Source organism: Arvicanthis niloticus, chromosome 26 (genome assembly GCF_011762505.2).
Source record: "Arvicanthis niloticus isolate mArvNil1 chromosome 26, mArvNil1.pat.X, whole genome shotgun sequence".
NCBI classification, from domain to species: domain Eukaryota; kingdom Metazoa; phylum Chordata; class Mammalia; order Rodentia; family Muridae; genus Arvicanthis; species Arvicanthis niloticus.
In genome coordinates, this window is record NC_133434.1 from 32671353 (window position 1) to 32685530 (window position 14178).

Consider the following 14178-nt stretch of genomic DNA (forward strand, 5'->3'; position numbering starts at 1 on the left):
CAGCTAAATGTCATAAGGATCCTTCTCTTATAACTGTGGTATTCTGTCTCTCCTGAGGAGAGTAAGTGACCAGGGACTGGGAGTGTGGCTCACTTGATAGTGTTTGCCTAGCAGACACAAAGTTCCAGGTTTGATCCCCAGCACCCACCTAAACAGGCATAATCATGGCCCTCCAGGAGGCAGAGGGAGGGGGATCAGAAATCCAATCTCATCCTTAACTTTGTATAAAATTTGCCAGGTGGCGCTGTCTTTAATCTAATCCCAGTATTTGGGAGGCAGAAGCAGGCAGATCTTGAGTTTGAGGCCAGCCTGGTCTACTGAATGAGTTCCAAGATAGCCAGGGCTACACAGAGAAACCTAGTGAAAGGAAAGTTAAATGGAGAACCCACATGCCCGTCCATCCCACAGCCTGTGCTTCCTGGAGCCGTGTGTCCGGACAAGGTTGAACTATCTAGAAACTGCCCGTCTTGGTTATCAGGACGCTGGTGTTGCTGGGTGACTGAGCTAGGCGTGGCATCGAGGTGGAAATGGCTGTATTTTCAACATAGGGGTGGGGATTTCAGCAAGCCTTAGGGGTCCGGAAAGTTCCTTGGTCAGGGTCTGGCATGTGTTCATGGTTTATTCTGACAATCAGGATCCACGGTCGCAGACTGGAGGGGGCAGAGGAAAGAACAGAAGCCCAGAGTTCATACCTTAAACTGCAAGCAGGAAACAGAGAGGACACTGGGAATGGTGTGAGTCTTTTGAAACCTCAAAGTATAGCCCCCAGTGACATACACTGTCCGGTAAAGCCACACCTCCTAATTCTCCCCCAAGTAGACACCAACTGGGGACCAAGTAGTCAAATACCTGAGACTTGCGGGGTGGGGTGGGCATCTGATGCAAACCACTACAGCCAGCCTGGCTGCATGAGACTTTTTCAAACAAAAACAAAGGTCAGCCGAACAAACAGAAGAACGGAAACCCAGAAGTGGCAGTAGCTATGACTGGCAAGGCAAGGGCTCCAAACCCATCGACACCTTCACGACTTTCTACTTCCTCTAGGTTCTTCTTGTGACCATTGGCGCCTTTTTCCTCTTGTTCGCCAGCCAACGGTGTAATGCCTCTTTTCTCTACCATGGATGGGTGACAAGCTCAGGATGTAATGTCATGCAGGAACATCTTTGAGATCATAAACATATCCTGCTCATAAATATACAGCGTCTGCTGCTACCAAAATAGCTTTGGATCCCAGCAGAGGCATTTCCAAGAACAGACTCATCCTTTCAGGAATTCTGTGAAAGCAGAGGAAGGATTCTTTGGTTTATATGCCCAGCAAAGAGTTCCTCAAACACACACTGCCCTGAGTCCTGACACAGGTCACAGAATGGACAGGCCAGCCTCATCTCCATGTAAATACTGACTCTAGCTCCTTCTGGCTATAGTCAGATGCTGCAATTCAGTCGGACCTGTCTTAGTTTTCTTTGAAGATGCAAATCCTCAGCTTGGCTAATGGAAGGGGTTCCTGCTTGTGGGGAAATTTGGGATTGACTCAAGACTAGATTACTCTAGATTGCTAGAAACACGTCTTCTGGTAGAGATCTAACTTTGATCACTGTTCATTCAGAAGACTTTTACTGTTGCCAGAGTTTTCACGGCTCACACGTCCGGCTATACAACCCCATGTGATGTCACCACCTATAGCCTCAGAAAGCCAGCACTGGTCTGCTGTGTTAGAATCCTCTAACAGCTTCAGGGAGCACAGCCAGCTATCCTATTAAGGGGAAGAGAAGAGAAAGGGACCAGGGGCTGCTGATATGGCAGAGGCACAGAGTCAACTAGCCCTGCAGCCTGCTTTGCTTTTCCTGCTTTGCAAGATGACAAGGTGACTACTGGTCTCTCCTCTTTAAGGTGGGACTTTTACCATTGGCAAATGAATCTTGCATGGTATCCCAGCATCATCCTGCCCCTGATTTCTCTTTAAGAAAATCTATCTTTGCCAGGCAGTGGTGGCACACGCCTTTAATCCCAGCACTTGGGAGGCAGAGGCAGGCGGATTTCTGAGTTCAAGGCCACCCTGGTCTACAGAGTGAGTTCCAGGACAGTCAGGGCTACACATAGAAACCCTGTCTCGAAAAACCAAAAACCAAACCAAAACAAAACAAAAAACCCCCACAACTATCTTTTAAGAAGATACATGTGTGTTTATGTATCAGTGTGTGGGATTGCACACATGAGTCACGGTACCCTGGAAGAGCCCAAATCCATCAGATCTTCCTGGAGCTGGAATTATATGTGGTTGGTTGTGACCTGTCCAATGTGGGTACTGGGAATTGAACTTGGGTCCTACTTTTAACCTCTGAGCCATCTCTTCAGCCCTTAAATTCTTTAAGGTTTTAAAAAATTTTGTGTCCATGTGGGTGTGCACGCTAACCACTGGTGCATTAGGTGAAGTGGGGCACCATGCATGAAGAGTGCTGTGCCTTCCAAGAAGTCCCCAGAATTAGCACACCCAGGCAAAGTACACCAGCTACTGCCAGAAGAGGCATCGTTAATTTTCGTGGCAATGGCAGTGTGTTAAGCTAATTTAATGAAAGCCCTGGAAGGAAGGTCGTGGGCTAGACCTGGGTTTGTTAATAATGTCAGGCTTCATTTGAACCACTCCAGAAACCCCTCCCCATTGCCTCCAGGTACCTGCCACAAGTTGCTGTTTTTCCTCAGAAATCAACAGTCTTCTCATGCACAAACGTGTATGCTTGCTTTTGTTTTTCTCTAGAAAAATAATTAAAGTCCCAGAGCTCGGTAAATACTTAAAGAGAATGCGGTTTTAATTAAAAACCTTCTGCCAATGCTGTGGTGGCAAATCCTGCTTCCCGGGAAGGCATGCTGGTGGCGGCCACATGCATCACAATCTGCTGTGGATATGAAACCAAAAGCCTGTACAAATAATAACCGGCAATTCTGACTCTTTACAGAGGGGACAGGTGGTGAAGAAAGATGTTTAGGGGCAGAGCCAAGCTCTTCTCCCTGTGGGCTAAGCAGGACATAAGCACCAGGGATGCATGTGCCAGCATGTTCATCCTATGTAGACCCAAGTCTTTAAGACAGCAATGGTGGCTGATTCTATCCAGCAACTGGTAAGAGAATGTGCTTCACAACGCACCAAGTACCACAGACTGCGTGCTTTGCAATGTCTTAGTCTTAGTTCATTTAATCCTCAGGAGAAAATTCTCTCAAGCATATTCTTTCTAAAGATTTATTTATTTTTATTTCATGGGGAGGGGTGAATGGCTTCATGGATATGTCTGTGTACCACTTCTATATCCGATGCTGGGGGAGGCCAGAACCAGTGTCGGGGATCCTCTGGAACTAGAATTACAGATAGTTGTGAGCTGCCATGTGAGTGCTGGGAGTCTAACCCAGGTCTGCTGCAAGAGCAGCCAGTGCTCTTAACCGCTGGGCCATCTCTGCAGCCTCTGTCCTTTATTTCTTAGAGATGCAGAGAGGTTAAACCAGGACCCCATAGCTGGTGTGGGCTAGAGTCTGATGCTGGAAAGAGAAGTGGTGGCTTAGAAACAGGGCCTGGCTTTTCTGGGGAGTGACCTTTCTGATAAAAATTAGGAAAGGAAAGTGGAAGTGCTTGCTGGAATCTCCTGCCCCGTCGTGCACGTGTGTGTGTGTGTGTGTGTGTGTGTGTGTGTGTGTGTGTGTGTGTGTGAACTTGCAGGCACTATAAAGAGTGAGGCAGTGTGTTCCAGAGCTTCTGGATGTAGGGGAGCTGGAGGGAAGATGTCCCGAGCAGGCTGCTGATGCCAGGCCATCTTGTTCTTGGAAGCATTTCTTACACCCCTTGACAAGTCCATCAAATCATCCACGTGCCACATTAAAAGACAAGGGTGCACGACCGAGCAGCTGCTGCAGAATCCTGCACACACTACCTGTTCTAAACCTTTCGTCAAACACCTATTCCTTCAGTTTTATTCCCCGACTCTCGGCCGGCTTAAGGCCAATAAGTTTCCTTTGTCAGCTCAGAGACATTTTAGAGGCCTCTGGTAACGCAATGAGAGGCAGGGACAGGCCTGCAAGAGAAGGCGCTCCCGGCCAGGGCCAGGGAAGTATGATGGAAGCTTTCTTGCCAGTGCAACTGTGCTCACCAATTGACTCGACTGACTGGCAGGAAGAGTGGTGCCCTGGTGGATTCCAGGCACTGGGAACCAGTGACCCACGAACTGGCCAGACCTGTTAGAATAAGGAGGGCCGATTGTGTTTTCATGGGGGCGCAGGCTGGGTATACCAAGAGAAAACTCGAAGGTTTTGGTTAAGCGCCCCTCCCCCGCCCCCCATGATAGCATTTCCCAACAGCACTGCAAAGCCCCGGGGAGAACTCTCTTTGGTGCCCAGGCCGACTCGCACCATCCCTTCAAGGTCAAGGCCTTGCCTCTGCGTTCTGCAGGCAGTATCCAGCAGGGGGCGCGCGGGGACTAGGGTTGAACCCCAGATCTTCGCGGACCTAGCGCCGGGAAGGAGCATGTCCGTGGAGGCTTCGGTTTCAGCACTCCCACCGCCAGGACTATCTGGGACCTCAAGGTTGAAGTTTGTGGAGGTCAATCCACAAAACAGTCCAGGGGCGTTAGCTTTGGGCCTCTGCGTTTGTCTAGAGTCAGGATTTCAGCTTGGTCAAAAGCTTGACCCTGACTGAACTGGACAGATTCTGAATCTGGAGCCCTCTGTTTTTTCAAGCTTGGCAACTTCCTGTCGCTCTTTTCCTCCACATGTATTCCACTCACCTGATTAAACACTCGTTCCTTTAAAGATCAGAGCCCTAGGACAGGGCTGGGAGGTGAGAAGTGTTTCTACGCCCGGCTCTCCTTCCCTAGGTCACTATTATTATTAACATTAAAAGCAATCGACGGCAATTCTGGGCGGCGCCAGGGCTCTGCCTGTGGTCTTCTAGCAGTGCTCAGTGGTTGAATCAGGAATTGCAGCTCCTACCGGAGGGAGACCCTGCGGACGCTGCTAGAGGCGACTCCGGCTGGCCTTGTCTGGACCGGCACTAGGTTCTGCAGGGTTGAAGAAGGGGTAAGGGATGTCTCCTCCCTGGTGCAAATTCGGGCAACAGAAGCATTTTTCGGGAGAGTGGGTGGGAAGCCCGGATCCACGGGAATCAGTACCTCAGCCAGCGTGGTCGCCACGCCCTTAAACTATCCTGCAGACGCTGGGACCGCCCTCTCCACAGAGAGTCCCCAGGCTTCGGCTTCTCTGGGGAAGAAAGCCAGAGTTCGGAGAGTTTACTCCAGACACGCCTGCACGTCCCCACGGTCCGAGGGAGCTCACGAGCCCATTCTTTCTTCCAGCCCTCGGCCCTTCGCTCCTTCTAAGTTCTCCCTCGGCAGGCTTGAGTCCCTCCAAACTCAAAAAAGAGCTGACTGGAAGTGAAAATCGGATGAGTGGGTGTCCACTGGCGGAGGAAAGTCCACGCCTTGCGTCTTTCTCCCTCCCACCAGGAAAGTCCTCAGGACTCTCCACCCCAGAGCACAAAGTCTTAGACCCTTTGCTGCCACACCCTCTTCTGGTGCAAGGCACCCCCTGTCCTCCACCCCCCAAGGTTGCTAGAACAATGCGACAGGACATTCATTCTTCTTGCTTTGCAGACAAAGAAGTTGATATCGGGCCGGCTGTTCCGACCCTCCGCGGCCTTGTCCCAGGTTAGAGCCTTGCGCTGGACAGCCTCAGACATGCAGAATTTCAGGCAGGAAGGAGTCAGAGTTCTCACCCCCCCCCCTTCTCAAAGACATCTTCCCTGGACCGCTCAAGCACTCTCTTCCCGGTCTGTGGGGTTTCCAGGCCCGAGCAGGTGTGATGAAGTTCTAGATTCCGAAATTGGCTGAGCTTGTGGAGGTCCCAGCAGCCGGCAGCCAGGAGTAGAAAAGAAGGAGGGACCAAAGTGTGCACACACCAGTGTGTTCATATTTAATTTACAAAGAAACCCTGACGGGTGGTCCCTTTAAATGCAGTGTTCTTCCTGCATCTCTCTGCGCCCCCCCCCCCCCAGTTCATTAAAATGCTTAACACTCAAATCGGGGTATTGATCTCTGCAGAGGCCCCAAACACACTGCCATCCAACCAAGACAGAAGGCTGACTCTGATGAGGGCTGAGAGAACACAAGCACCCCAGTATTACAGTGTTTATGAAAGAGAAGGAGGGAACTCTATGTGTCTCTCAAAACCTATGCCCCCTTACCAGTTCTGGCTAGCAGCTCTGTCTCCTGGGATGCCACAGACGGGGGAGTGAGATGATACGTTTTAGTCAAATGCCTAGACATCCCTTGAAATCTTCCTGCTTGTCACTAAAAGAAATGTCCAGGGTTTGCCAAAGAGAACAGCCAGTCCCGCGTCTGCTGAGGCCAGCTGTTACACGAGGGTGTGTGATGGCAGGGCGGTGGCTGCTGCCTAGGCTTTAACAGTGTGTGTGTGTGTGTGTGTGTGTGTGTGTGTGTGTGTTGTGTGTAAGCGTGCAGGGGTTGATGGCATGCTGGCTAGAGATCCTGAAAGGATACTGAGGAGTGGGGGTGCAGGAAACGCTCAGGGGTCGGAAGTCTCTAGTCCACAACACTCAAGAGGAGCAAACGTCTTTTTGAAACTATCCGGGTCCCTGTCGCCACTATCAGTGGCCACCTCGGTGCCCTATTAGCCTGCAGCAAGCAAGGGCAGGGTGAGACACTTGGGTGAGTTCAACCTAGTATTTTAGGAGCTCAGAAGGCAGCCACCCCACTGTGAGCACTAGGTAGCCCACGGGCAGTAGAGTGCACGCACTGGTTTTTCCACAAAAGACCCGAGCGTGGAGTTCAGGCTGAAGAGTCTGAGCAGTGTCTGCGCTGGGCAGGGGAGGTGGGCGTCTCCTCTCCGCGCACCCTGCAGGGCTGCGCCTACTCATCTGGCGAGTTAGTCTGGCGGTGATTGGGGGTGGAGGGGAGCTAGGATTTGTATCTGCTGAGATACAGGCAAAAAAAAAAAAATGACAGAGAGGGTGAGGCGTTCTGCTAACACTATCAATTATGCATCGTGTTGAACGAGGCTTCGGGGAGGGGGAGGCTAGCAGCCACCAGCCACCAGGAGGAAAGGGTCCGGGAGAGCCAGGCATCGCAGTTCAGCAGGTCCTGCTGGAGGTCTTTCTGCGCCACTGCTTGCTTTGGGGAGAAAAAAAAAGTGTTTAAAGGCAAAGACACACCCCTCCAGTCTTATGCTTTTCTTTCTCCCAAATTCCTCAAAGATGGTTTGTCTCACGTGTTGCGGGGCGTAGAACGGCTCGCATTCAATTAGGAGCGAAGCTCGCGGGCGCTGGCGGGACGGGCGCGTGAGGGTGAGTGAGCGTGGATATTTGTGTGCGCGCAAAAGAGAACGGTGAGTGTTCGAGTGAAGGTGTGCTCGGGAAAATGTGTGTGAAGGTAGGGAGAACTTAGAGCGTTGACGCGATTATTACATGTTGACGGGTAGTTCTAACCTGTGAAGGTCATGTGGAGAGGTTTGTGTGTGTGTGTGTGCTGGGGAGGGGTTTGGAGGCATAACGAGGAAGTGTGACAATGTCATCGGATGTGTAAATGTTGGGAGAAATAGAAAATGGGTTATAGGGGTACGGTGGGCTGGAAGGGGCGGAGCCTAGGGTTATGGGCATATGGAGCCCCTTGAGACCGACAGGACCCAGCCTGGGGTGAGCAGAGGATCTCTATGGCTTTATCAAATGTAAACGCGGCACGAGGTGGGAGACTGTGCGCGTCCCCGCTGAGCCCGGGGGCGCGCGACCGCTCTCAAACCTGTAATCATCGAGAAGTAGGGCGAACAGATAAGAAAGGGAAAAAATTGAAGTAGGATTTCGGGACCAAGGGGAGTTCTTTTTAACGCACTACCTCTTTTCTCTCCACCGCCACAGCAACAGATGCCAGAAGCTCCCTTAGACTGTCACCTGTGTCTGGAGAAAGGCTTGCAGCCCGAAGACAGCACACTGCAAGTCAGAGAGCACCAGGTAAGCAGTGGACCGAGCCCACAACCCCAGCCCACAGGATCGGTCCAGCGTAGCCAGGGTTGGGTGGCTGTCTGGGAGGAACAGGAAAGGGAGGTACCTCCTTAGGAGCAAACGCAAGAAGGGGACCCGCTAACCTCAGAGATGGGGTGTAGGAGAGGTTCTTCCGAGTCTCAGGTTGGGTGGGAGTGGGGGGCAGGGAGTCTGTGTTCATGTATTTGTGTGTCTAGAGATAGGCGGTACACTCAGGCATCTTGGCGCTCTAGAGAGAAGTATAGAACCTAGGACTGTCTCCGGCTTTATTAGCTAGAGGCTGTCCTGTAAAAACCTGTGGCAGAGGGATTCACCTGGGTGGGCTCTGTGGAATCCAGTGACTGTCTCCTCATCATGCCTGCTATAGGCATGGGGGGGGGGGGGGAGAATTTTCTTCTCGGATGGAAGAATGGTTGAGCAGTTGTGACTCTCCCCTGAGGGGAGTTGCAGCCCAGGGCAGGGAGGCTAGAAGGCATAAGTGGGTGGAGGCTGCCTAGACCCTCACACCACACCTCACAAGTTCTCCATGGTGCTCATCGGCTAGTGGTTTGGTCTCAGAGGAGGGCAGTGTAGCATCTATGTCTCTGAGTTTACATGAGGGCTGGTTTACATGAGGACTTGTCCCTGTGTCTGTCAGTTCTACTGTGCACAGAAAAGTGCTCTGCTTCCCGGTAGAGAACACTGTGGCAGAGCTGCATTGAGTTGAGAGAACAATGAGGCCTCCAGGGTATATTGTGTAGATGTCTGGGTGCCCGTGTTTTTGTGTCTTTATAACTCATTGTGAAGCTCCTGGTAGAGTCTCGGTGCCTTGTAGTGGGAGGCAGCAGGGAGATGCCTGAGTTTTTGTTTGCGCTGTTGTTGCTTGTAAGGAAGTGTGTGCAAGTGCTGTGCGTGGGACAAAGGATTCCAGAGAAGACAGTTAGTTAGTCATGAACGGAAAATCTTTCTGCATCTCCATTTCACCACCGAGTTAAATGAACATCGAGAAAGAAGGATCCGTGTGGGGCCCAATGCAGACCACAGGCATTGGATGCTTTGGAGCGGGCAGCTCCAGCTGAGTATCCGGATAGATGGGGGCTGGGGAGAGGATGCTCCAAGCCCTCTGAAGGAACAAGACAGTTTCTGAAAACACGCCTTCATTAAATCTGCAGACTTTCACTGGGCTTCATTCAGTTAGTACCCAAGGTTTCTGGATACATAGGTGTAGCAGGTAGAATTTCTTGGGGAGGGGGAGGGGAGAGAGGTGTGGCACAAGTGACCGTCTCCCCCTTCACCTTGACACCTTGACTTCCCTCTGCAGGAGCCATGATGGGGCCCTTTGGAGCCCTGTGTTTGGCCTGGGCTTTGCTAGGAGTGATCAGAGCGTGTCCCGAGCCTTGCGCCTGTGTTGACAAGTACGCCCACCAGTTTGCAGACTGTGCCTACAAGGAGCTGCGCGAGGTCCCAGAAGGACTGCCAGCCAACGTGACCACGCTTAGTCTGTCTGCCAACAAGATTACGGTGCTAAGGCGGGGGGCCTTCGTCAACGTCACGCAGGTCACTTCGCTGTGGCTGGCTCACAGTGAGGTGCGCACCGTAGAGTCAGGGGCATTGGCAGTGCTGAGTCAGCTCAAGAACCTCGACCTAAGCCACAACCTCATATCCAACTTCCCTTGGAGCGACCTTCGTAACTTGAGCGCGCTGCAGCTGCTGAAAATGAACCACAACCGCCTGGGATCGCTGCCCCGGGATGCACTCGGCGCGCTCCCGGACCTCCGCTCCCTACGCATCAACAACAACCGGCTGCGTACCCTGGAGCCCGGCACGTTCGACGCACTAAGCGCGCTGTCACACCTGCAACTCTATCACAACCCCTTCCACTGCAGCTGTGGTCTCGTGTGGCTGCAGGCCTGGGCGGCGAGCACCCGGGTCTCCTTACCGGAGCCCGATTCTATAGCGTGCGCCTCGCCCCCTGAGCTGCAGGGCGTGCCAGTGCACCGCCTGCCCGCCCTGCCCTGCGCACCGCCCAGCGTGCGTCTGAGCGCAGAGCCGCCGCCTGAGGCGCCTGGCACTCCTCTGCGCGCAGGCTTGGCTTTCATGTTACACTGCGTCGCCGAAGGCCACCCTACACCCCGCCTGCAATGGCAACTTCAGATCCCCGGTGGCACTGTAGTCTTAATGCCACCGGTTCTCAGCAAGGAAGAAGATGGAGGAGATCAAGTAGAGGATGGGGAGGGTGACGGAGATGAGGACCTGCCTACGCAGACTGAAGCGCCAACCCCGACTCCAGCACCTGCTTGGCCAGCGCCTCCGGCCACCCCGCGCTTCTTGGCCCTCGCAAATGGCTCTCTGTTGGTGCCCCTCCTGAGTGCCAAAGAGGCAGGCATCTACACTTGTCGTGCACACAATGAGCTGGGCACCAACTCAACGTCCTTACGGGTGACGGTGGCTGCAGTGGGGCCGCCAAAACACGCTCCTGGAACAGGGGAAGAACCTGATGCGCAGGCCCCGACCTCTGAGCGCAAGACCACCACTAAGGGCCGTAGCAACAGCGTCCTGCCCTTCAAGCCTGAAGGCAAAACCAAAGGCCAAGGTCTGGCCCGAGTCAGCGTCCTCGGTGAAATCGAGGCAGAGCTGGAGGAGACAGATGAAGGAGAGCAGATAGGAGGTCAGATCCCTGCAGATCCGATGGGGGAGAAACACTGTGGCCATGGGGACCCCTCTCGCTATGTGTCTAACCATGCATTCAACCAGAGCTCAGATCTCAAGCCTCACGTTTTTGAGTTGGGCGTCATCGCACTGGATGTAGCAGAGCGTGAGGCTCGGGTGCAACTGACGCCTCTTGCTGCGCGTTGGGGCCCTGGGCCAGATGGTGCTAGCGGAGCGCGGCGGCCCGGGAGGAGGCCACTGCGCCTACTCTATCTGTGTCCTGCAGGGGGTGGCACGGCAGTTCAGTGGTCACGAGTGGAGGAGGGGGTCAATGCCTACTGGTTTCGTGGCCTCCGGCCTGGTACCAACTACTCCGTATGCTTGGCACTGGCGGGCGAGACGTGCCATGTGCAAGTGGTGTTTTCCACCAAGAAAGAATTGCCGTCCCTGCTAGTTATAGTGACCGTGAGCGTTTTTCTCCTGGTGCTGGCCACCGTGCCCCTGCTGGGTGCCGCCTGCTGCCATCTGCTGGCCAAACATCCGGGCAAACCCTATCGTTTAATCCTGCGGCCACAGGCTCCGGACCCTATGGAGAAACGCATTGCTGCGGATTTCGACCCGCGCGCCTCATACCTTGAGTCTGAGAAAAGCTACCCTGCCCGTGGAGAGGCGGGAGGTGAGGAGCCAGAGGAGGTCCCGGAAGAAGGTCTGGATGAAGATGTGGAGCAGGGGGACCCAAGCGGGGACCTTCAGAGAGAGGAAAGCCTGGCGGGTTGCTCATTGGTGGAGTCTCAGTCTAAGGCTAACCAAGAGGAGTTCGAGGCTGGCTCTGAGTACAGCGATCGGCTGCCCCTGGGAGCGGAAGCAGTCAACATCGCCCAGGAGATAAACGGCAACTATAGGCAGACAGCGGGCTGAGCCCCCAGTACGCCTGGCCTGCCCACCTCCACCTTGGGTATCTCGTAGCCTAGGGATGGCAGGACTTTACCACCCTCACGGGACCCCGCCCCACCCTTCAGTTACTCTGCCTCCTTAGCCCTCCCCAGGGGTCACTACTAGGCATTTCTAGGAGTGGGCCGAATTCAATGATCATTCTCTTGGCGAGTTTGAATCCCTATCCCTACCCAAAGCACAGAGTCAGGCTCCTACCTCCTCTAAGACACCACCCATGGGCGGCTAGAAACCGTCTATGCCTTCCATTCCACGCCGACGATCAGCGAAATTCATCGCGCACTCCATCCGGTGGAAATTGGAGGCAAGGAGAACGCGCCACGCCAGTCGCGTTGGCCACATCTAGTGATAATAATGGGGTTTGTCCGGCGTTTGCCCGGGATCCCCGGGACAGGTACCCAGCGTGGAGCGCTGTGGCTCTCACCTTGATCCCACTCTGCCTTTTCAAGGTTGCATGTGCCAGAAGCTCGCTAATTTTTATTCTCAACTCTCCTTTCCTATAATGATCCAAATGCGCGCGTCCCCCCATCCCTAACCCCACCCCATTTCTGTTTAGTTAGAGCCAAGCTAGGGTCCTGGTAGGCCTTTCAACTCAGCGCACTGATTTTCTTATTTTCGTTGTTTTAAAAAACAGCGACATTTCTGGGTCTGGTGCTAATATCCCCTTCCCACCTTCTGGGAAATTGGGTGTGAGTGTGTCAGGTGTGAGAGTCGGAATCTGTTTTCTTCCGGCTCTCTCCTAATTTCAAGCGCTCCCGGACTGCGCACCCCTTTTCCTCGCAGGGTGCCGTCTTGGTTCCCCGGCCAGTTTCGTTGTCAATGTTTTGCAGATGCTAGAGGTTAGTGCGTGCCACAGTGGCTCTTGCAACTCCATGGGGTCCAGACCCCAGCAGGAGCGTGCTGGGAGCGCAGGGAGCTGTGACTCCCCGGGCGCATCTCACTGGCGGGCTCGTCTTAGGCCTGAGCGTGGCAGCAGCGGGGTGAGAAGTCGGGGAGGGACACCCTATTTCCTCGCGTCGCTCCTCCTTCCAGGAAAATAGACTTTGCCCAGCGTGTAGTCCCCGCCGAGCGTGGGCTATAGACTTCCGTGTCCTGTAAAGTGTGACGGTGTAGTGTAGGGGGACGAGGGGTGAGCGGGTGGGCAGGTGGACGAGGAAGGAGGGAGGGAGGGGGCGGGAGCAGCGAGGGACTTGGGTGGGGTCAGGTTTTAGTTCTTTTAGGAAACCATCAGGGGGTGGGGTTTCAGGCGTCTGGACCAAGGCTCTGGCTCTGGGCGAAGTGCAGCACAAACGTGGGTGGCCCGGGGAGGAGTTGACCCCGAAACCCACGTCCTTTTCTAAATGCTTCTGTATGTAAACTGTCAATAAAACAATCGATTTGAACAGGACTCGGTGAATTTTTGGGGTCGGGTGGGAAGTCAGGGGACAACAAAGGAAGGAGGCTGAGGGTTGAAGGCCGAAACCACCGAAGGTGCCTTTTGGGATTCCTTTGGCATTTGCCTGGTGCTCAAGTGATTTTTCCAGGAGTTTGCCCCTAACCCTTGGGGGCTTTTCAGCTCCTGGCTGGAGAAGGAAAACCGCTCGAGGTAGGTGGAGGCTGTCAGAGAACAGGGAGGGCTCTCAAGGAGCAAGGGGCACTGGAGAAAGCAGTGTTCACTGTTCTCTTTGGGTTGAGACTGTTGGTGTACTTGGGTTTCTCTCTCTCTCTCTCTCTCTCTCTCTCTCTCTCTCCCTCTCCCTCTCCCTCTCCCTCTCCCTCTCCCTCTCCCTCTCCCTCTCCCTCTCCCTCTCCCTCTCCCTCTCCCTCTCCCTCTCCCTCTCCCTCTCTCTCTCTCTCTCTGTGTTTTGTTTCTCAGCACCACCTTTTGAGTTCTCTGGAAAGACAGAGTGGGGGGGGGCAAGGGAAAGCCTGGGGAGGAAATTTCCTAGAGGTCGGACTGCTTGTTGTGGTTTGCAGAGAGACATCACACCACGCATTTCAGACCAGGCAGGCGATTGCAGAAAGTGAAAGGTTGCCTGAAGCTAACTCCACTGGACAAGGTGGCACGTTTAATCTGAAGTCAGTGTGTATGTGTGTTTGTATGTGTGTGTGTGTGTATGGTGAGTGTATGTGTCAGTGTCTGTGTGAGTGTGTGTATATGTGTGAGTGTATGTGTCAGTGTGTATGTATATGTGAATGTGTGTATGTGTGAGTATGTGTATGTGTGTGTATGTGAGTGTGGTGTGTGAGTGTGTGTAAGAGTGTGTGTGTGTTTCTAGGGTGGTTGGGAGTGTTCAACCAGTGATGGTAATGTATAGGCAGCTGTCAGGGGTTGCTGAGGTGGTACAACACCGAATCAGTTCTGAAATCACACTGACTTAATTGTTCTACGATTATTCTATACATGGAGACTGGGAGACAAGGGGTGGAGATCAAGACTGGATGTTGCACTCCTCACCAGCCAATGCACTGAGGTTGAGCTTCCTGTGGGTTTCATCAGTACCTGGAAAGGGCTAGAAGTTATTGGAAAGGAACATGAGAATGAATGAAGAGACATGAAGGATTAAATTTAAAAATTCCGTTCCTCCTCC

General features: G+C 53.4%; 1 protein-coding gene across 5 annotated transcripts; it reads left to right on the plus strand.

Moving 5' to 3' along the window:
- The first annotated feature begins 4705 nt into the window (after positions 1-4705).
- Islr2 (immunoglobulin superfamily containing leucine rich repeat 2) lies at positions 4706-12990 on the plus strand. Of its 5 annotated transcripts, none has more exons than XM_076925540.1 (3): positions 4706-5058; positions 7907-7999; positions 9330-12990. In XM_076925540.1, exon 3 carries the CDS (start codon positions 9335-9337, stop codon positions 11573-11575), a length of 2241 nt encoding a protein of 746 aa, XP_076781655.1. In that variant the 5' UTR covers positions 4706-5058; positions 7907-7999; positions 9330-9334; the 3' UTR covers positions 11576-12990. The 5 variants fall into 5 exon arrangements, with proteins under 5 accessions (XP_076781655.1, XP_076781656.1, XP_076781657.1 ...); XM_076925541.1 differs by lacking the exon at positions 4706-5058 and adding an exon at positions 7014-7339; XM_076925542.1 differs by lacking the exon at positions 4706-5058 and adding an exon at positions 7325-7380.
- The last annotated feature ends 1188 nt before the right edge of the window (positions 12991-14178 follow it).